Below are 23,288 nucleotides of genomic sequence, written 5' to 3' on the forward strand. Positions count from 1 at the left end.
TCCACAGAGTCGCTGCGGTCATGTCGCTTTACTTATTTTTCGAACACAGTGTAGGAGGCAATATGTTTTGTTTCTAAGTTACAAAAATTTAGCAACTTGTGCTGCATACATTTGCAGAACCAACAGTAGTTTCTAAGAACTTTATGTTTTGAAATCTTAAAGAAATATGAAGAAATCCTAAAGATTATATTGTGGTTAGGGGTGTGAAGAGATCTCGTGGCACAATATCCTCATGCAATTGGTATAATGGGGTGCTGGGCTGGAAATTGCGACCATTTTAGTTGCATATTCTAGCTAAATTAAACCTGTGCGACCTTAAAATATATCCTTGATCAATCGTGTGAGTGCTCATTTTGTTTTCATTACTGTACAGAACACGCTTATAACTGTATGTTCGTACATTTTGCAGTGTTTACATATTGTTTATTTCTGCATAATATAATTAATTAAAATATAAGTTGATTTTATAATGCCAAAACTTTTTACATTTTGTGTTTTTGAGGTGAATAAAAGACCATGAGTGTGAATAAAATATCTCATCATTTATGATTACTTTTAAGAAAGTCTTAAAATATCGTCTCGTTCTAGATAAAAATTCTTAAAAAATATTACAGTGGCTCCCTGATGAGAGTGTTTACATTAGGGCTGGCTGCTGTAAATAAAAAAGAATTCTCTGTATAAATGTAAAGGATAATACAATGTAACTCTTTTTGGATAAAAGCGTCTGCCAAAATGCATAAATGTAAGTATAATTTATACTTACATTTATGCATCAATCTTATTGGTTCTTTGCAGGTCCCATCACTAGATGTCTTTAAACATTTTGTGGAAGAACCAGTAAAAAGCATGAATTGCGTGTCTGAAATTGCATACTATGACAGTACGGACTTGTAGCAAGGTTCAATAAAAGGAAGGAAGGAGGTGGGAACCGGCAAACATAAAACAGACTTTTAATCAAATAAACAAACAACAAAACGAAAGTAGCACAAACACAACACATAAAGTCAAGGCTTGGTCCTCTCTAATCGTCGCTCGTCCTTTTATGCTCCCGGATCTCCTCATTATCACTCACGTCACGGGCCTCGGCCGTTCCCTCACAGCTCTCGTCCCGCCTTGATCGTTACAATACTGATTTAAATGAAGTATCTACCTATTGACCGGTTAAACAGTGGATCTATATAGTTTGAATCGGGTTAGTATTATGAATAGATTTCGGACGTACAGCATCCACCATGTTCGGCCTTGTGGGATAAGTGTCTCGTCACACACCTAATTATAGTATATAGTGATTACAGTATAACTGAGGACTGTATTTCTAAACAAGGTTCTCATTAGTATAATATAGTAAGTTATTCTTATTTGGCACGTCCAGAGCTCATCTGTAATGTCTGTTAGCCGTCTGTTGACTCTTTTTGCCGATGTTCTTCAGTCTGATCTGTCATCATGTATTGTGGCTTTCTGGAACAATTGCAGTCATTAGTGTTGAATGCTTTAGTTCAGTGAGCACACAATGTGACTGTGCGTCTAAAGAACTGTTAATGACGGCCTTGTGCTGCTATGGTTTGTGTTTTTGTGTGAGACAGGATATCCCCCTCTTCCTACATTATCCGTTGTAGCGTAGCCTGGTCTCACAAGTGGCCTAGGTTTAAAAAATCAGACAGCAAAGTCCAGGCTCTCGGGCATTGACTTTTATTTACTTCCTTGTTATTTCACCAGCATTTTGTTAATTGTGTGTGTGTGTGTGTGTGTGTGTGTGTGTGTGTGTGTGTGTGTGTGTGTGTGTGTGTGTGTGTGTGTGTGTGTGTGTGTGTCTGTACTAACCAGTTATTTGATCATGTTTGTTTTCTCACAGACAGACATTGAGTACGTAAACAGTGTGGTTGCAGCCCTTGAGAAAGAGTAAGTGATTTTTAAATTTAAAAACAGCTATTATAATATTTTAAATATAGCTGCAAGGAGCGGATATGAGGTCAAGCCGACCAAAGTTGCTTGCCAGATATTTGTGGACATCTCCGATTAGGAGTTAAAAAAAACATAGCTCAATGCATGACATGAGTCAAGCAATCAAAATCGTTTCTAGGATTTGCGGATCAAAATATGAACATGCATAAAGTTGTGAAGTTTGAACTGCTCATTTAAGCTTTTTTTTTCTTTTGTTTTTGTTAGGTTTTACACAGAACTGAATTCTGGGTTGTTGGAGGTTATATCTCCCCCTGTCAGCTACTATCCAGACCTCAACAACTTGAAAGAGACTTTCGGCGACTCAAAAGAGAGGGTGAAGTAAGTATGCAAAAAATGTAATTCTCATTGTTCTGGGACTGCATACTTCTACAGTGTATTAAATGTAATGGGAAAGTGGCACATTGTGATTAGAAGCATCTAGAAAAAAAATCTAACTTTTGGGTACATTTAGAATTTGTAATTCACAAGGTTTTGCAAATTATGTGAGAAGCAAAATAGCGGTCAAGTTCGCTCGAGCATTATGTTATCAGTTTATATAAGCATGTATATTTGGGCGTGTCCAAGTATTTGTTTAGGTCAGATTGTTGTCGTGGTGGGTGCATCTGATATTTTAATGTCTATAGTACAGTTCCAGTGGTGAGGGTGAAATAAAGTTTTTATGAGCTCGGATACCATATTTCTGTGGCAGAGGCAAAGCTGATTTGCTACCTATAATATGATTAGAGACAGAGAGAGACATCAGTTAGAGAGACAGACAAAGGAGGGGTAGTGATAGACAGGAAGTGAATTGAGCAAAAGACACCAGTGAACTTTATTCCTTGTTCTTCAGATAGCTCAAAGTCAAACAAAGACAACAACTCTTACTCAACACTCCCTTCATCTCCCTCTCTCTCTCTCGCGCGCGCTTTCTCTCGTGTACATGCTCGATGATGATGATTCATTTCGTCTGCCCTAAAAAGACTCCTCTTCTCATCTCCGGCTCCCTCTAAATCTTTCATCCACAGCTGTCTCAATTTAATCTCAATCACTCTGGGTAGCTCTTTCTTTTCCCTCTTTTGCATATTTTCAGTCTCTTTCTCTTTCATGATCAGAAGCGGGATTCTGTCAGAGACATTATAAGATGGAGGAAGCACCATTCTGATTAAAAAATGTATGAATGCTTGAAGTCACAGTTACTCACTAAGGGCTTGTAGGAAGAAAGTGTATCTTTAATTTAACCATGAAATGTGATTTTCAGGTTTTTTTTACTTTAGAATAGCGTATGCAAGTACATTGATTTATCGTTTTCTGATATTGTGTTTTTACACAGTTCTGACATACACAGTCGGGCTGGTCCGAATACCATTTTTAGAGGGCAGGGGCTGAACATATGCTTCTCTCTAGAAAAGGCAGGAATCTCTGTGTCTGTCTGTCTGTTTGCATTTTTATTATGTTGAGAACCGTTCATACCATCGACTTCAGGCATGGCGGGTTTGTTGCTGCGGACCCTAGGGAGTGCGGTGAAACATTTTGGTGCAATATGGACACGCGACACGTTCAGAATTAATAACCTTTTAATAGACTTCAGAACAGCACGAGACAGAAGCAGGGCTCCTCACATAGTTTTTATTGTTTTTAATGGAAAATTATATTTCGTTAGTTTCTGTATTAAGTTAATTTATGAAAAGAAAATTGTTGTTCAGGTTATAGCATTGCGGATTTAAAAGCACAACATGAACATGAACTGTTGCAGCCATTAAAATTGTTTTGTTTTGAAGGGTAAATTAGACATATTTCTTTTCCTTTCTTTATTACGTTTGTTTAGAAAAAGTTTTGAGTATCGTTTCTTGTTCAGGCACAGAATGCAATTTGCCAGAGACGCGGATTTAGACGCATGATGGGCATGAGACCGTTTAAATTCCTCATTCAGCTCCAGCTGTCACCGTAAGAAAAAAACATTGGATATGTGCGACATAGTGATATGCAACCTGTGTCCTTACCAGGTCCCAAACTGCTACAAATATTAGGTTTGTCGGACATCATGCAGCACTGCAATTGCTCTTGAGTTGTTTTGATTATATAAGCAGGTCTGCGCAATTCGCACGTAAAGTTGAACACATAATAAATCACAAACTAGCATTTTTATAGGCGTACTACTCACAGAACTTGTGCGATTTTTCAAACTTGATGTGCTGTTGTGGTAGGCCAGTTTCAAATCGCAAATTTGGCACACTGCCTTTGTCTTGTCCCCACTGAATTTAAAGTGTTCCCACACACCTGAGGTGTTCGGCATTTCTGTCTTCTCTTCCAGATTAACTAAATCAGGACATACACTTCATGGGCGATTCATTTTCAAATGCGGGATGCCAGCTTTGCGGGATGCCAGTTGTTAGGAAAAATTTTTTTAATCTCAAAATAGAAAATCGAATGCCAACCCAACGAAAGAAATTTCGAATAATTGAATATTGTTATCCAGCCCTTATATACAGTACAGTATATTTCATGCCTGTTGCCTAGATAGAAAATAGCTGACGCACCTTCCAATCACAAGTAAAAACAAATATATATTTTTACGTATGACTATATATACACGGTGTAATGCTCTGTAAAACAGTACCTGTCACAGAAAGAATGTGTTTGATTGTTCATCTTAATTTAATTTGTAGGTTTTAATGTTAAGTGTGTCCCACTGTTTCAGTGAAGTAAAAGTTGTTAAAAGATGCCCCACCCCTGGCTTTTCTTTTTTTATCTGAAATTTGCGCACCACTTACCTCTTTTTCGATGACGTAAAATAGTTGCACGCAGGCTAGGCATCCAAACTAAACACAGACACACTAATCAGTTCTTCAGTAAATATAAGTTTCTGTAGGATAATATATACCGTGGAGAGAGAGACAGAGAGAGATATCTGGTGTATTTTAATATTGTTTGTCAGAACCAATACAAACATGCATATTAATAACCAAAATAATTTAAATTTTATGTTTTAGCCAATATACAATTCATTTTATCCAGATTTTGACTATTAGATGTTGATTTATCAACATCAGTAGCCTAAAGGTATTGTCTTCTCTCCCTCGGTCATTAGCTGACGGGGGCTTATACTCACGTGTGCTCTAATACAGAATAAATAACCAAACCGCAAGTATTATTATTGTGTTTATCAGTATATTCTCATAATGTATAAAGTATACGATTTTGGTGGATGCTGATGTCTTAAATAGTCTTAAATGTCTTAAAGGCGGTAGTTTAAAGCTATGATTTAATACATGCTTACTTGAACAGACGCTTACTGATACTGAACCCGTTCTTCTTTTATGTCAGGCTGGCTGGCTTGTGTCAAGAGGACATACCGCCACCTACTGTCCCTGTGTTCATATATCTGATCTTATGTTTTACATATCATATTTTACTGTTAAATGTGGAAAACGTGTGTGCTTCACTGTTACAAACAGGTTTTGGTTGCAACCATTTGACATCACGAAGTTTGACGCAAAAAACAGCGGCAAAAGTACAAATATTTCTTCAAATTGTATGAATACTGTGACAGTTAAACAGTTTTTTATTTCACAATACTAAAGTTAATACCATTGTTCATATTAAGCCATTCATCGCTCTATACCCAAGGATCCTTTTAACTCTCTGTTCTGTGAACCCCTAACTGCAGAGGTTGAACTAATAACAAGACTTTTATTGGGTGTGTGTTTAACGATGCGCAGAGCCGTTTTCCTTGAGTCCTGCGCCCTCAGCGGGTTGTGATTGGTTGAATGGTAAGCTTGAATCTGATTGGCTAAAGAGTACGACAACCCAAGTGGGAGGGATTGAGTTGCCAGGAGAGTCTCAGAACACACACACACACGTCCAAGGCGATTCACACGTGTGTCACGATTTGAACATTCACATAACAAGACAAACGTGTACATTTGAACCTTTCCAAAGTTTTGTGCGCAGTTGTATGTTTGCGAAACGTACTTTGTGAGAAAATAGTTTTGTTTTACGCACGTAAATGCTTTTCGTAAATGTAAATATATACTATTTGCACGTAAATGAGGTTTTATGCATGCAAAACTGTTTACGCATGTGTGTATCTTGTTTTACGTGTGAATAATTAATGAGACTAAAATCGCTCCATAATTTATAAGTCCACAAGCTTAAAAAACTTGCCAACAGTAAAAGGTCCTGGCAGATCGCAAGCCAGATAAATTGCGCATACAGGAAACCCCTCTACATAGAAACCACTTTATACTTTTTGACCTTTTTATAAATGTAGTGGAGTACAAAGTATGATATTTTGTCTTTTAAATGTAGTGAATTTAAGTACAAAAATAATACTCAAGTAAAGTACAGATTCTCACAAAGTTTACTTAAGTACAGTTCTCAGGTAAATTTACTTTGTTACTGTCCATTACCTGTAGATAAGTGTTTTTCAACATGTTGTCCTAGAATCCTTCCCTCCATACATTTAAGAAAACCTTGTTGAAAGATCGGGTCTCTTTTTTTGTTGAAATGCGGCAAGCCTTCAGCTGACAGTTTGGATGCAGACATGCTAATGGTGTGTGAGTTGTTTAATGAAGTAGTTTGAATTATACACACAGTTTAACTGTGCTAGTATTTTACTCTAGCCCAGTCAGGACTGGCTGTTTATATTCTCTTGGGTCATAAAAATAACTAAGCTGAAAAAACGCATCGAATTAAAAAGGGAGTACAGACTGGTCCCAAACAGTGCCCAAATCTTTTGGGATATTCCATGAAGTACCTATGACCTCAAAGCATATAAGCTCCTGCCTGTACACTGACCAAAGGTTGTGAGCAGTTCTAGAGTCACCAACAGATTCAGGTTTTTTTATGTTCCAATTTTTGTCAATTATTGGTTTTATTTGTTTTACAGATGGCGTACCAAGCAGAACTTGGACTATTCCTTTCTAATGATGTATGCTGTCAACAAAGGGGTCTATTATGTCCAGGTAACCAAATTCACAAATTTAAGGTTGAAAATCTGTCATTTGTGCGACGCAACATTGGAATGCCAAAAGTTATTTCCTCATTATCTTTATAAGTTAAGCATAAAACTTAATTGTTTGCAAATAAACAATACATTTTATATTTTGAAAAGTTTTGTTTATATTGGTGTTTATATATTATGTCGCATATTTTTATGTTTATTTAATTAAAACATCTGCGGGACACAATGCTTCGTTGTCACAAGAACATGCCAGCTGAAGATAATGAGGAAATTATGTCGCTTCCTTACGTGCCAAGCGCATTCCATCTACATAATTGGCACGTAAATGCCCTGTTTACTCCAAAGTTTAAGCTCCAAGGGATCTGCCCTTCGAAGGGAGTAGGGCATAGGGATGATGACAGCTCGTGACGGTTAAACCCCTAATAAACTTTGATTAACCTAAATGTAAAAACCAAGCAGACGTCTCTATATTTAATATTTATTTAATATACGAACATTGTTACGTTGTTACAGCAGTGTTCATAAGCTTATTAAAGTCCCAGTGAAATAATTAAACTGCCTATTTTTTCATGAAATATTGTAGCGTTTATTGTAAATAGTTTATCGATGTGGGTCATGCTCTTTTTAAAAATCATCTGCCCTCATAAGCTTCACTTAAAATCTGAAAATGCACTTCCGTTCTGTAATGACTACCCATCTTATATTACATTATCGTATGTTGGATGGCTTGGGCGGAGCATCTGTTAACTCCACCCCTTCAACTGTCAGTCTGCTGACAGTGCCATTTCAATATGCAATGGCTGTTTTTATACATCCAATCAAATCGAGATCCAATCAGAGAAACACGAAAGCCACGCCTACTGCTTTTTTATAAAAAATTCCATTTCGCTCCGAAATAAAAACGAAAACGATCCGGTTCATGGGGACTTTAATAAACTTTAACAGCATAAATGCTATAAATGGTACACATATGGTACACCTTTAGACATTGACAACAATGTTTAACTTCTGTAGACATACTGATGTAAGAGGTAATATATCCCCCTCACCCTGTAGTTCACTCTCATGCTTCTTAGGTTTAGTTTCTATGCGTTTGCATTAAATGTCCTCTGACCTTTTCACATTTTCCCAAGAAAAAGAAAAAACACCACCATCTGATATTGTTTATGTCATTGTAAATACAATCATGTCTGTCTCATTCTCACACGCTCCTGTCTGTCTGTGAATGTTGTTTTCATTCATTTTGTTTTGTTTTGTGCTTTGCCAATAAACCTCTCCAGTATCCTCATGTCTTTGTGCTCTGTATACATGCTGTGCTGTTGTAGGAGAGGGGAAAGGTATTGCTTTCATCATTTGTTTGTAACTTAAGTTACACAAGGGTGTAGAACATGCGCTTGCTTTGCTTGGCTGTGCTTTTATTAGCGGATGGAGCATGTGTGTTTTTTTCCCCCTTTCCTCAGGTTGATTGTTAGTTAGAGGTGTGGTGTTTGTAGTATATGCAGGTTGTATCAATATGATGTGTTCCGTATGATTCACCTGTTCCTGTTCTTCTTTCAGTTAGAGGACGATATCGTTGCCAAGCCCAACTATTTTGCCACAATGAAAAACTTTGCCATACAACTGGCCAGTGAGGACTGGATGATTCTTGAGTTCTCACAGCTGGGCTTCATTGGTGTGTGTCCTTTTTCTAAAATTATTATTATTGTTTGGCATTTTTAAATAGATAAGCTACTGCAAACAATAGCTAGTATATATAAATTGCTATGTTGCGCATTTGTGACTTATCTGTGGAACACAAAAGAAACCACAAAAATGACAAAAAACACCACAAAATGTCTCCTTTTGTGTTCCACAACTTTAGAGTGAGTAGACAATGACCATTTTCTACTACTGCTTGAATTGATATTGAATTTATAAAGTTTATTGTCGCTATATAAGTTCAAGTCTGGTTAAGTCAGTTTTTCCCAATTTCAGGAAAGATGTTCCAAGCCCCAGATCTAAACCTCATAGTGGAGTTTATCTTCATGTTTTACAAAGAGAAGCCCATTGATTGGCTGCTGGATCACATACTATGGGTCAAAGTTTGCAACCCTGAGAAAGACGCTGTGAGTTAATATTCGCTCCACATATGTGTGTTCCACACCTCTGCTGTGGTGTATCGGGACAGACCTTTTCTGCTGCATACACACACATTCATTGCCTTATTTGTCATATTTTATGTGTCTGTCATTCTCACGTTGCAATGTTCTCTCTAGAAACACTGTGAGAGGCAGAAGTCTAGCCTGCGCATTCGTTTCAGGCCCTCTTTATTCCAGCACGTTGGTTTACATTCCTCCCTGGCTGGGAAAATCCAGAAGCTCACGGTAACTCTTATTTCATAAGTTTTCTTTTCCAGTTTCTTTTTTTACCAGTTTATTGTTATCTCAACTTCAGGGTTCGTATGGGTGCGGGAAATCCTGAAAAATTATGGATTTTTAATGCTGTGTTTTAAAGTTAAAAACAAATGCTTGAAATTGAAATGACTTGGTTTCATATCAAATCAGTATGTTACAATAGTTCACTTTGTAGATGAAATAACTGAAATGTTCGTAATGCGTTTGCATTAAAAGCATTCTGCTCAAGCTTTGCTTGCTGCTCTGATTCTGCGCACTTGGCGGGCAGCTGTATACAGTATGAAGAGTTCTAATGCAAAACCCTTATCATGTTAAGTGAATGCTCTCCACACATAATATACATTACTCAAATAATTTTGCTTCAAACCCAAATAAATAAATACCACACTCCCGTTCTGAAATATCTGGTTTTGCTGGAAGTAACGTTAAATGGAGGAGCCTGATAAAAAATACTTGTTTAAACGAAAAGTCATCTTACGGACATTTTGCAGGGTTTGGCGTCTGAATTCTTCATATTGAACACACAACAAAGGAGGATTGAAAACAAAATGCAATTTATGGTTAAAAGAAATCCTGAACCTTCTCAAAGTCTGCAAAAAGGAAATTTTTCTCCATGGGGAGTGAACGTGTTTGAGCCACGTATTTGAGCTACAGACATGAACAAAATGAAATAACCATGTGACCAACAGCGTGTCTTCATTTAGAATTTTAATTCCACTCTCAGCGCCGGACTTCTATGTTTTTTGTTGAACCTGTTCCCGAGCTGCATTTAATAATCTGTATTCTTTAAAATATTGTGTCACGTGTAACAAACTCTCAACGCACTCCGTCTATTGCAGGAGTAGGCGAAATTATGTAAGACTTGTCTAAAATATTATTAGACAATATACAGTATTATAATATATTTTTTCTTTTTTATAAAAAGTAGACTAAGTTATTTGGCAATATAGATGACCGACTAATAAAAAGTGAAAATACACATTGAAGATAACGGAAAAGTGCTGTAATGTGACTGGTTAAAAGGTGTAAGAACCCTTTTGTAGGAAGCAATTTTTGTACTATTTGTGCACTTGGCATAAACATTAATCTTTGGTGGTCAGCCAAGACAATATTGACCTGGTAATAACATGGGTCTCAAATGTCAATCCTCTGACCGCTTGTGATTGGATATCAGGTGAAGAGGCTCTGATTTCAGTACTACAGAACATACACCAGCATGTCTGAGCCGTTACCTTTGTTGGTCATGTGACATATCGCTGATGCAACATACTACATACCGCTTGTACTGCCATACGAATGACTCGAATGATAAGTTGCCCATGCATGTATTAGACACGTCAAATTGCAAAAATGTAAGTGTCTGAACAAAAGATGCATTCTATCTAAAAGTGAATGCTCACCCAGACCTGCCTGACACACCTCCACAAATCTACTCCACAAATATACCACACCCCCACAAATCTACGTCTGTTCATGGTATGATTTGACTTAGTCCGCCCAAATGTATACACAAGTAAGCTGGGTGTACCTGTCAGTATAAATGCTTTGGAATGTTCCAAATATGGTAAGAGGCGTTACATTTCCACCACACGCTTGCAGTATTCGACCAATCACTATGCACTGGTTAACTGGCCAATCATAGCACACCTCGCTTTTCAGAGCGATGAGCTTTGTAAAATATTTGCTCATTTCAGGGAGGCGGGGCAAAGAGAGGAAGCAAACATGCACAGTATGTGGAAAATACAATGTTTTTGAACCTTAAATCGTCTATAGACAATGCATTACATCTAAAACAAACGATTATATTAGTTTTAGCCGTGTCATATGACCCCTTTAAAGCAAAATGCCTTTTAACAAAATTTAAACAATAAAAAATTATTATAAAATAAAATTGTTATCAGGGTTTACAGGACACAACAGGATCACCTGTGTTTTTGACTACCTCTGAATGTGTTTTCAAAGAACGGTTTCATAAAACAGTTTTGACCTCGTTGACACCCTTTACTTCTGATCGAACCACCTAAGATGATATCAGACGTAAACCAGGGCTTTCTGACTTTGCTGAAGCTCCATACAAACATATTTTGCCTTTTTTGTTATCTTTTTTTTATCCTGTTATCTCTTCTTGAATCTTGAATCACTGACATTTAGTTTGACGTTATAAGTACAGTATCAATGCCGGACATCACTTGCACTTCCTGTTGGCCGCAGTCATAACTTCCTCTGCTTTCTGCTCTCTAAGGATAAAGACTTCCTGAAACCTCTACTGCATAAGATTCACGTGAACCCGCCGGCTGAAGTTTCCACCTCTCTTAAAGTGTATCAAGGCCACACGCTTGAGAAGACCTACATGGGCGAGGACTTCTTCTGGGCCATCACTCCAATGGCTGGAGACTACGTTCTGTTTAAGTTTGATCGACCGGTCAACATAGAAAGGTCGGTGGCCACGTCTTCTGTGCCGGCTTTGTGTGTATGGCTGGACGTACAGATGGACACGGGTTCAAATGTTCAGAAGTTTGACAATATAGCTGTTAAAGTGCTTAGATTATTTAACTTTAATTTACTGTAAAACTGTGTTGTAATGAAATATAAATATTTCATTAATCCTCACTTCACGAAAAGTGTTGTTCACACTTGTTCAGAGAGCTCTAACCAGAAGAAGTCATTCACACTTCTGCATTTCTCACTGTCCTCACATCAGTGTGGAGGTGTCTAATGAGAACCTTCTAAAATAAGAAGCTGCATACATAAACCTCTGGAGAGAGAGAGAGAGAGAGAGAGAGAGAGAGAGAGAGAGAGAAAGAGATGTAATGGAGGAAATGTTGAACAAATGTTTAACTTACAGACGGTTTCAAAGGACATTAACTTTTTTGGCCGGACGTTAACTTTTTATTATTACATTTATTTTATATTAAATTCTTTTAAATTTAACTCATTATGTTATTGTATACTAATTTTATTCAATGAAATTAAAATTACTCAACAGTTATTGAATCTTTGCGGTGGTCTACCGGAAGGGCCACATAACATTTATGTTGTTGCCACTGAAACCATCTATAACTTCGTAACCTGGTTCAAAGCTTTTTTCCTAACTTCCGGTTTCATGTTCAGAGGTATTCAAATTTGCCTGGTGTGTCCCAGACAACAACTAAGGACCAACCACTCACCTGTCAATTGTCTATCGTGCTAAAAACACGGACATAACTTAGACATATGCAACTTTATCTAAATGATATGCACATTTTGAAGGGAATAAAGTTACAGTTGACAACTTAAACACAGATCATGCATGCATTTCCATGAAAATGAAGTTGTGTTGATACAGGTGGTTTCCTAAAATAACAATGTTTTTACATAAACATTTTGGATAAAAGTATCTGCCAAATGTTTGTTGTCATTGTTTATTAGGATTTATATTCCAATATGCGTGCAGTAATATACAATGATAATCATTCAAGGGATAGTTCAAATAAAAATCGTTTAACTACCCTCATGTCATTCAAAACCTGTATACAGGTATATGACTCTTACGAAAATGATGCATATTTGGAATGACATGAACATGAGTGAATAGTGACATCCTTTTCATTTTGTGTACCAGTTCATTTGAATAAGAGACCCTTCCCTTTAAGACCACAAACTGTTGGAGATTTCCAGGTGAAGGCATTGATCCTCTCATCACAAAATCTCCTGTGTTATGTCAGAATCGGGGTATAAACAGGACCTGTGATAGGTTGGGAGATCGAGCCATATCTCAGAAACAGACTCAGACAGGCAGGCAGAAGGTTATAAGAACATGCAGCGATTAATGTTCCTTGTCTAGCATGGGCTTGACCTCTTTAGAGTGTTCGAGTATAAACAGTGCTCTCCATTTACTTACTGTATGTGTGACTAGATTAAATTAACAGCTCACATGTAGAGACATTTATCTCTCTCTGTGTGTGGTCTAAGTTAGTCACAACTTTCTAAGTTCTTGCTCATGTCCAGCAAATGTGTGTGTGCACGCGTACAATCCGTACACACGTGTTCATGAATATTCATGAGTTTTTGCCTGGACATGAATATTCATTAACAATCCGCCTTATGATTGGCAGGTGTCTTTTTCGCAGTGGAAACCAGGAGCACCCTGGAGACAAAATCGAGAACACTACCGTCGAGATCCTGCCCGTCACGGTAAAAAAAAACACTTTTTATTAGATTAATACAGTTTTCTTGAAACGTCCAGACAAGCCCTGGGGTGACAGGTTTGTCAAAGTCTAACGGCGGGCTAACTGACAGCAATATCTAGTATACGCCTCCTGTGTATGCTGTTACCCCGTCTCATTTTGGTCAGTATCAAGTTGGACGGGTCGTGGTAATGAGGCCGTCTACTGCAACCCTGCTGTGATACAAAGCTTTAAACACCTTCAAATTGGCTTTGATGTTTGTTCCCGTAGACTCTCCACGAATAAATGAGACCTGTAATACATCCAACTTTGTGTAAATGAGTTTGTGAGCTTGGTTTCACTTATAATTTGATCAAAGTTTACTTAAATTGCTTCCAAAAGTGTGTATAAATGTGGTATCATATTAGATTGTAGTGGCCCCCACGAAGGTTCTGTAATAATTATATCTTACAGGACACTGAATTGAAGACCAAAGAGAAATACAAACGAACAGAGGACCGCTTCTTTAAAATTGGTGAGTTATTGCATGCTTACAGCAGCAGTTTTGGACTTGTAGTAAATTATTGAAAATATGATACGGCGACAGTTTAGCAGTTTTTAAGACAAGACCTGGTATTAATGGCTATATCAGATCACACTCGCAAAAAAACAAGACGGTGCTAAGTAATTTGAAACACACATTTCCAAACAATTGGGTATTTGCCGAACTGCCCACATCCTTCTGCACTTTGTGTATCTGTAAACACCTTTTTAACGTCTCTGCATTTCTCCTCCTACGGTTTAGTAGATCTGTTTGTTGTTTCTAAATACCCTGTCATTGGGTCAAGAGTAGTTGTATCATCCATCCAAACATCAATAAAACAGCGTTGTCCAGAAATAAAATCGCTGTTTTCAAACAACTTTGATTGTTTAAAAGGAAACTTTCGATAATGACATCATATATACTGCTATTCAGGGACTGGAGTGAACTCTAGATAGAGTTCTAGGCAAAGTTAGAATGGGCATCTGAACGCAACTTTGTTTTCTCTCTACAATAAACTTTGCTCCTTTTATTATAACATCACTTCGTCTTCTGTGTTGTTCCTCTCTGACATCCAAGTCTGCAGAATAGTTACATCTATCAGTTTGCCGTACGAACAAGATGGAACAACACTACGGTGTCATTTTGGATCAATAACAAGATAGAATCTATCAGATCTATTACCCTGGACCACAAAACCAGTCATAAGATTTATACATCATACATTATGAAACATCTTATGACATGCAGTGACACACATTTGTTCAACTCAGTTTTCTTGCTCAGCCGTATTATTCACAAAAACAGTCAATGTTTTACACAATAACAGTGAATAAATGCGACGTTCTGATGGTCAAAGCAGGACATTATAGCTGTTCATCAACTCACTAATTGGCAATGTTTATCTCTTTTCAGCTGAATTTGAGAAGGGAGTGGCTGAGGGGAAGGTTGACCCTGCTTTCAACCCTGTGCTGGCTGTACGTCTGTCTGTCCAGAAGGACTCTGCTGTGTGGGCTATTATTAGTGAGGTACGTGTACTGTATTTTTCATACACTCTTCGTTTTTTAAATATGGATCACTTACAGTATATTAACTACTGTTGTGGTTACATGCTGTTCTATAAGGCATCAATGAGTGAATCACATCACTTGCATGTCAACACTGCCTCGCACATCAATTTGACGAAGCGTTTGTTTTCAATATGTGACACGTCAAGCAAGCATCATTTAAGGCCCAAATATCAGAAATGAGCATTTTACACCTGTTTTGAATTTACATAGGCATGATTGTGTGGGAATAATTTTTAATATATGTGCTCTGATTTCCTTTTCATAGATTCACATCAAAAGGATACCTGGGTAACTACAAGGGTTGGGCCCTTGCGGCGATATAAAGTGAGGTGCGTCTTTATACAATGTGAGCTGCGCAGACACGCGTCGTCTTTATACAACGCGGGCTGCAAAGTATGGAAAGCCGTTTGGGTGGCCGTTTGGTTAATGGCGAAATATGACCTAAACGGCTTTCCATAGCACGGACACGCATCGTCTTCACACAATGTGGGCTGCGCGTCCTTTTTATACAGCACAAGCTTCACAGTTATAAAGTCAGGCCTGTCTGTACAGCGCATGCTTATATGTCCCTTAGCCTTGTTCATATTTGTTTACAAAGTGATTTACAGCACAGAGCAGCGAGAGTCACGTGACGAAAGTGACATTTGTTGCAATCACGATGCCGGCTCACCATTGTGATGTCTGTCAGCCATCGGCGACGGACGATGGCACCGTCTATCGGCCCAACCCTAGTAACTACCAACATGTCTCCCTGCTAGCTGAGGCCGTGATTGGTCACCTGAGATGGGATGTGCTGCTTGACACACCCTTCTGCAGCAGAGCAAGTGACATTATGGGATCTAAATATGGATGGAGGCAATTACAGTTCGCTTTGAAAGGACTTGATTTATCTTCACCCCTCCAACTTCACTTCAACTTCGCTACTCTTTTTTACTTTTTCCAGATCTTCTCACTTAGATTAATTGTTCTACTCTGAATTCTGTTGTGTAAATGTGACTACTACTGTACAGAAAACACTTCGTTTCCAGACTTTGTGTTTCTGTCACAAGGAATTGCAATCATTGCTGTCATGAAGGATTCTAGGCTGCACCAATGCTGGAGAACACATGTCCTGAAGATGATCTCAGCACTCATGGACTATTTCTGACCTCAAACCCATGGTCAGATAACCACGGCTAGAAGAAGTTGGACAGCAGAAATGTCAAAGTTTTTGCTTCTGGGAAGTTTTTTTTGTCTTTGATTTGTTTTTAGGTTGTTGACATTTGGCACCGTTGAAATTTGTGGAACCCGGTTTATTTTATTAACTGATTTGCCAAAAATTCTAAACTTATTTCGAAAAAAACAGGCAGCATATCTTACGACTTCTACCTGGTCAACAAAAGTGTATTTTCTTCCTTTGTGTAAGTTTATCGTCAAGTAGTCAATCATGACTGTCAATCTGAAGGTTTATATATAGATGTTTTTATTGTTATTATTGTCATGACGATCTATGAAGGTGAATTAATTTATTTGAGATAAACCCTTTTTTTATAATCATTGGAAATGTGTGACGTGGCAGAGAATTTATTGCTTTTGAGTCATTGTGGCTTAAAGTCGAGTGAAGATTCATGGTTGTTCCTAACTTTGTATAATGCTGAAGGGTGCAGGGCCGCCCACATCTGTGCCTTAACATCCAGCGTTCCCATGGGACCTGGAAAAGGACTGCCTTGCGCCCGTTGTCAAATTGCTTAAAAATGCAATAGAACTTCTGTCATGTGCTTGATTTGACTGATGCGTTGTATTTTAGAGCATGGCATGTCCATATTCATGTTACCGAATACATCATGCTTCCTTTTTGTGCATTTTTTAATTCAAATATCATCTTGTCAGTCAGAAAGGCATTCTTTTCTTTGGCCGTATTTAATGCTGTATCACCTATCTGTAGTTGAGTGTCTGTAGAACGTTAAGAGAGACCCAGACAAAAGCTGCACTGATTTGGGGGTATCTATGGGATTCTGTGAAATGTGTTTGGTAACATAAATTCAGTTGAAGTACTTTGCTCCTATTGGACGCTCAGCTGAAAGCACCATTCATTCGAGGTTGCCAACATATTTAATAAATAAACATGGGTGTGTGTAGAACGTTACGAACGACGGGCATTTCCAGTTATGCAGAAATCTGCAGAGGTGTGTTTAGGTTATGTGGTCAAAACTGTTCCTGGTCATGAGCAAATTAATACCAGAACCATAGCTTTATAATGGTGATGAATGGAGAAAGACTTAAGTGAATTACTTTTTGAAATATGTCGTGTTCTGCTTGGTCACTATGATTGGATGTGGATGTTTTTTTATTTGGTAAACCTATGGTTCTAATTTATTTAGCTTGTACTGGCTTTGAGAGTTGATGGTGAGGAAACTACTGTACAAATTTTCCAAAGTGCTGTCATCTCATGTGATTGTATAAATCTTTAAGATGATAGATTATAATGAAGTTCAGCCTGTCAACATTGTCTAACCCTTTACACTTCAAGCAGAGCGTTTCGGAGCAGATTCTTTTATTTACCCGCTCCCACATTTTTGTAACTACTTGAGGCTGGATGTAAATTGCAGAACTTGACCGGTTTATGTTGTTGACTAGTTAACAAGCCAATGTACTATCATACCCGTTTGTTTACAATTTGCTTATGATCTCTCCTTAGAGGTGGGCCTCAAATGTTTCCTTTAAGTGTAGAGTGCACTGTATCGTTCTTGCTTGCATCTTGGGGGGAATGGGCAAGTGAAATTACAGTGGAGTGAAAGAAAGAAGAAAGTGTTCTGCCATATTGCTGCTTTTTAGTCAGATTTGTGCTCAATGATTAATGTTCATGATTTGTTTCCACCATTGTCATCTATAATGATTTCTACTCGCTCACGTGGCAGGTTTACAGACTCATGTGGTTTAATCTGCGATCCGCATGTATCCATCTTAAAATCCACCCTTCAAACTTGCATCGAGATGAATCAGACATGAAACGTTTTCCTCTCTGTGAGGTGCATTCTGGACTTTCATGTGCCTTCATCTGTCTTGCTCCTCCTCTGAAATTGATTTGAATAAAATGTTCTGTAATAAACCAGTCTTAAAATGATATTTTTTTCTTTTATTCCATTGTATGAGATGGGATACGACATTTTAGGGCCATTTAAAACCGTGAATGCTTAAACTGCATTCTAATCTGATAAAAGTGAGTACAATGCCCTCAAACCAACCCTTACAAAAATGAACCTGGGTTTAACCCTATTGACCACAGCTTTTGGTTTTATTTGTAGCTAAATCTATTTTTTCCATTAAATTAAGTTCAGTTAAGCTTCGGGGTTTGTGTAAAAATATTAAGGACGATACAACTTTACACCATACTATTCTCACCATTATAAGATGCATGTGTAACATATGTCAGTAACGTTCTGTCGTTTATCACTTTTATACTTCTCTATATTTTCATTTGTTAAGCCTTTCACACAGTGGACAGCTATTTCTTGCATATGCATGGGTCTTGATGGCATGGATACAAATCAACCACTGCAGGGGATACTGGTGCATCCTCCTATACACCGCCTGTGACCTCTTCAGATAAAAGTGAAAAAATATGTGAAATGTTCAAATCTTGTTTTACATGCCCTAAGAGCAATTAACAATCCTGACTGAGGTTGTCACTATCAATGCTCAAATTGAAGGGGGGCTGGGGAGATCCATCTGGTTACGTCTATTTGACGTCTGGATATAAGTCTGCAATACATAGTTTGCTCATCTGCAATATGTCTCGGAGATATCTGAACGTCTGTAATACGTCTGCTAAAGATCTGCAGATCTGGAAAACGTCTGCTGCGTAAAAACATCTGCTAAACATCTTAGAAAGAGCAGTTGTTCATCCATTCTAAATCGTAAACATCTTACAGACATCTTCTAAAGGTCTATATGAGATCTGACAGCAGACATCTCCGAGACGTATTGCAGATGAGCAAACTATGTATTGTAGATGTCTTGCAGACGTCAAATAAACGTTAGCCAGGTGTATGTGTGCTATCGGGGAAGGCATTAGAAGTAAAAGTAAAAAATACACTTGGGGTGCTCTCAAATCATTTTATTTGAGTAAAAATTATAATGACAAATGTGATTAAAGTTTGACCACTCCCAAGTAGGCTACTACTTCTGTATTTATTTTGACGGGAGATATACTTCTTTAAACGTGAAACAATATATATTTTGTGTGCTGAAAAGTGTACTATATATATTATTCCGAATAATGCAACGACCGGAGTGTGACAACGAAGTAACGCGAGAGCAATTCGAAAGCATGCGGAGTAGTCTGTTCTCGCGGTCCTTGCATGTCATACGCCACATAGTGTGCGCAGCGCTGCATGCAATAGAACACACATACTATATGTCGTTGTTTTAGCGTCATCTTCTGGTGGAAATGTAAACATTGGATTTTTGTGATTGAAACATTCTAGGCATCAACGCATAATAGTTTCACGTTTCATATTTTCAATCAAACATTTGCGTCCCTTTCTAAGGTTAATATTTATCCAGACGTCTATAAATGAAAAAGGCAACCCCCCAAATGCATTTCCCTTCCACTACCGGAAGTACGTCATACCTAACATGGCCGCTTTCATAACAATTTCCATTTGACTCACATGCTGCAATTCTGTCGTTTTTATTCACCATCTCTGGCTCCATTCTTCGCTGAAACGTTCTCGGATGAAAGCTCTACAGAATGCCCAAATATTATGAGGATAAAGAGGAAGATGCGCGTGCCTGCGCTGGAATCAGAGAGGATTTTAAAGCATGTCTCCTTCAGCATGACTGTGTAGTGAAGGTAACTCCAGCATCAAGTCACAAAAAGGGAAATTATATTATTTTGCTTTATCAAACTTAAGTGAACAGAGGAGTCAACGTCGTAAGTCGCTTCAGATAAATGTTAATAATAAATGTAATAGTCATTTAATAAAATGCTTTACAAGGTATTACAGTTAAAATAAGCTACAACCGCTTATAAACTGCTGTAAGGTTAAAGGGTGTTGTTATGTAATGCGTCATAGGAAGGCAAGAAGCCCAGCGAGTGTCTGAAGGAGGGACATTGCAAAGGCTTGCAGGTGGCTTTCTTTGAGTGCAAGAGATCTATGGTATGTACATCTGCTTCATCTTTCTTCAGCTATGAACTACTGTTACTTACAATAACAAAACCTCTTGGTACTATCAGTGTAATAATTATAGAAGGCTCTTTTATAAGCTCTTGGTGCCAATGATTCATTTTTAGCCTAGTATAAAGACTGTTCTCTTTTATAAGCGCTTATATAAACAATTCAAATTGGTGAAATGTTTTTAGAGATTGAATATATATTTTCCCCCTTTCTTGTAGCTGGACACACGATCTCGATTCCGAGGCAGAAAGGGATACTGAGTAACAGCAACCTTGTATTTAATGTAAATACTTTCCTGATTTGTGAATAATTGTCCTTTTAAAGGACAAATGTTTCTTTGAAGAGCCAATCGTTCAATCCAAACTCTTTCTTTGGGAACACAATGAACTGCATCAGTGTAAAAAGTCATTAAAGTGGCCATATCTCACAGTTTCTGTATGTTAATCTTGAGTACTTGCAGATTAGTATCGCACCCTTCAAATATCCACTGCAGTCAGGCCAGCCTCCACTTTGAAAATGACGGTCAAGCCAGCCCTCACGTTGTTTTATGTGCGCGCATATATGAGAGATTGCGGTAAGAGCACGGTAGGACAAATTTCAAAATAAAAGCGGTTTCCCACTCTATCACTTGATAGTGTCTTACAGGTTGCAAGTGATGTTGCTAGTGATGCTGTTGCACCGAGCAATGTTAAATGTTAAAGGGTTGATATGCAGTTTTTAAAATCTTCTGGGTGATTTCTAGTTCGTTGTTAAGGTATTTTGGTGATTACAAGGGTTTTGCTATGCAGTTTGTGTGGCGTTCTGGGTGGTTGCTAGGCCGTTCCTATGGCATTCCGGTGGTTGGTATTGTTATTTTTTGTTATATATACTGTTTTATCTTATGTTTTTTTATTCTATTTATTTTATCCTTTATGTTCAGGTAGGTGTTTAAAGAAAACTACCTGTTTTGGGAAAATGTTTTCACTTCAGAATCATAGTACAATATCTCAGATTGTCCATCATGCAATATCAGGACATTCTGATGTGGTGTTTTTAAATAAAAGTCCCCTGAATATCCTATATACACAGTTTTTTCTATATGTTCAGATAGGTGTTAAAAGAAAACTACCTGTTTTGGGGAAATGATTTCACCTCAGAATCATAGTACAACATCTCAGATTGTCCATCATGCAATATCAGGACATTCTGATGTGGAGTTTTTAAATAAAAGTCCCCTGAATGTCCTATATACACAGTTTTTTCTATATGTTCAGATAGGTGTTAAAAGAAAACTACCTGTTTTGGGGAAATGATTTCACTTCAGAATCATAGTACAATATCTCAGATTGTCCATCATGCAATATCAGGACATTCTGATGTGGAGTTTTTAAATAAAAGTCCCCTGAATGTCCTATATACACAGTTTTTTCTATATGTTCAGATAGGTGTTAAAAGAAAACTACCTGTTTTGGGGAAATGATTTCACTTCAGAATCATAGTACCATATCTCAGATTGTCCATCATGCAATATCAGGACATTCTGATGTGGAGTTTTTAAATAAAAGTCCCCTGAATATCCTATATACACAGTTTTTTCTATATGTTCAGATAGGTGTTAAAAGAAAACTACCTGTTTTGGGGAAATGATTTTACTTCAGAATCATAGTACAACATCTCAGATTGTCCATCATGCAATATCAGGACATTCTGATGTGGAGTTTCTAAATAAAAGTCCCCTGAATATCCTATATACACAGTTTTTTCTATATGTTCAGATAGGTGTTAAAAGAAAACTACCTGTTTTGGGGAAATGATTTCACTTCAGAATCATAGTACAATATCTCAGATTGTCCATCATGCAATATCAGGACATTCTGATGTGGAGTTTCTAAATAAAAGTCCCCTGAATATCCTATATACACAGTTTTTTCTATATGTTCAGATAGGTGTTAAAAGAAAACTACCTGTTTTGGGGAAATGATTTCACTTCAGAATCATAGTACAATATCTCAGATTGTCCATCATGCAATATCAGGACATTCTGATGTGGTGTTTTTAAAAAAAAGTCCCCTGAATATCCTATATACACAGTTTTTTCTATATGTTCAGATAGGTGTTTAAAGAAAACTACCTGTTTTGGGGAAATGATTTCACCTCAGAATCATAGTACAACATCTCAGATTGTCCATCATGCAATATCAGGACATTCTGATGTGGAGTTTTTAAATAAAAGTCCCCTGAATGTCCTATATACACAGTTTTTTCTATATGTTCAGATAGGTGTTAAAAGAAAACTACCTGTTTTGGGGAAATGATTTCACTTCAGAATCGTAGTACCATATCTCAGATTGTCCATCATGCAATATCAGGACATTCTGATGTGGAGTTTCTAAATAAAAGTCCCCTGAATATCCTATATACACAGTTTTTTCTATATGTTCAGATAGGTGTTTAAAGAAAACTACCTGTTTTGGGGAAATGATTTCACCTCAGAATCATAGTACAACATCTCAGATTGTCCATCATGCAATATCAGGACATTCTGATGTGGAGTTTCTAAATAAAAGTCCCCTGAATATCCTATATACACAGTTTTTTCTATATGTTCAGATAGGTGTTTAAAGAAAACTACCTGTTTTGGGGAAATGATTTCACCTCAGAATCATAGTACAACATCTCAGATTGTCCATCATGCAATATCAGGACATTCTGATGTGGAGTTTCTAAATAAAAGTCCCCTGAATATCCTATTTGCAATGTTTTTTTCTATATGTTCAGATAGGTGTTAAAAGAAAACTACCTGTTTTGGGGAAATGATTTCACTTCAGAATCGTAGTACCATATCTCAGATTGTCCATCATGCAATATCAGGACATTCTGATGTGGAGTTTCTAAATAAAAGTCCCCTGAATATCCTATTTGCAATGTTTTTTTCTATATGTTCAGATAGGTGTTAAAAGAAAACTACCTGTTTTGGGGAAATTATTTCACTTCAGAATCGTAGTACCATATCTCAGATTGTCCATCATGCAATATCAGGACATTCTGATGTGGAGTTTCTAAATAAAAGTCCCCTGAATATCCTATATACACAGTT

General features: G+C 37.5%; 2 protein-coding genes across 4 annotated transcripts in view; both read left to right on the forward strand.

Moving 5' to 3' along the window:
- The window catches only part of mgat4a (alpha-1,3-mannosyl-glycoprotein 4-beta-N-acetylglucosaminyltransferase A), a 46,527-nt gene extending 28,378 nt beyond the window's left edge, over window positions 1-18,149 (forward strand). Inside the window, exons 6-17 of one of the 3 annotated variants that reach the window (XM_079464787.1) lie at window positions 1,853-1,899; window positions 2,167-2,280; window positions 6,830-6,905; window positions 8,462-8,576; window positions 8,879-9,009; window positions 9,160-9,267; window positions 11,540-11,733; window positions 13,392-13,470; window positions 13,917-13,977; window positions 14,899-15,011; window positions 15,319-15,382; window positions 15,652-18,149. In XM_079464787.1, the coding sequence (XP_079320913.1) occupies window positions 1,853-1,899; window positions 2,167-2,280; window positions 6,830-6,905; window positions 8,462-8,576; window positions 8,879-9,009; window positions 9,160-9,267; window positions 11,540-11,733; window positions 13,392-13,470; window positions 13,917-13,977; window positions 14,899-15,011; window positions 15,319-15,345 (1,065 nt within the window). In that variant the 3' untranslated portion in view covers window positions 15,346-15,382; window positions 15,652-18,149. The remainder of the gene's footprint in view (window positions 1-1,852; window positions 1,900-2,166; window positions 2,281-6,829; window positions 6,906-8,461; window positions 8,577-8,878; window positions 9,010-9,159; window positions 9,268-11,539; window positions 11,734-13,391; window positions 13,471-13,916; window positions 13,978-14,898; window positions 15,012-15,318; window positions 15,383-15,651) is intronic. The other 2 variants (XM_079464788.1, XM_079464789.1) reach the window with 2 other exon arrangements.
- Window positions 18,150-19,650: 1,501 nt separating this feature from the next.
- On the forward strand, window positions 19,651-23,108 carry coa5 (cytochrome C oxidase assembly factor 5). Its single transcript, XM_079463851.1, has 3 exons — window positions 19,651-19,887; window positions 20,111-20,194; window positions 20,431-23,108. The coding sequence occupies exons 1-3, from the start codon at window positions 19,786-19,788 to the stop codon at window positions 20,470-20,472; spliced, it is 228 nt and encodes a 75-aa protein (XP_079319977.1). The 5' UTR covers window positions 19,651-19,785; the 3' UTR covers window positions 20,473-23,108.
- The last annotated feature ends 180 nt before the right edge of the window (window positions 23,109-23,288 follow it).

The sequence above is a fragment of the Barbatula barbatula genome (assembly GCF_947034865.1).
Source record: "Barbatula barbatula genome assembly, chromosome: 9".
Classification (NCBI taxonomy): Eukaryota; Metazoa; Chordata; class Actinopteri; order Cypriniformes; family Nemacheilidae; genus Barbatula; species Barbatula barbatula.

Coding starts and splice junctions, on each gene's coding strand:
- coa5 (XM_079463851.1), top strand. CDS start 19,786: ATGCCCAAATATTATGAGGATAAAGAGGAAGATGCGCGTGCCTGCGCT. Junction 19,888..20,110: donor AGCATGACTGTGTAGTGAAG/GTAACTCCAGCA, acceptor AATGCGTCATAG/GAAGGCAAGAAGCCCAGCGA. Junction 20,195..20,430: donor TTGAGTGCAAGAGATCTATG/GTATGTACATCT, acceptor CCTTTCTTGTAG/CTGGACACACGATCTCGATT.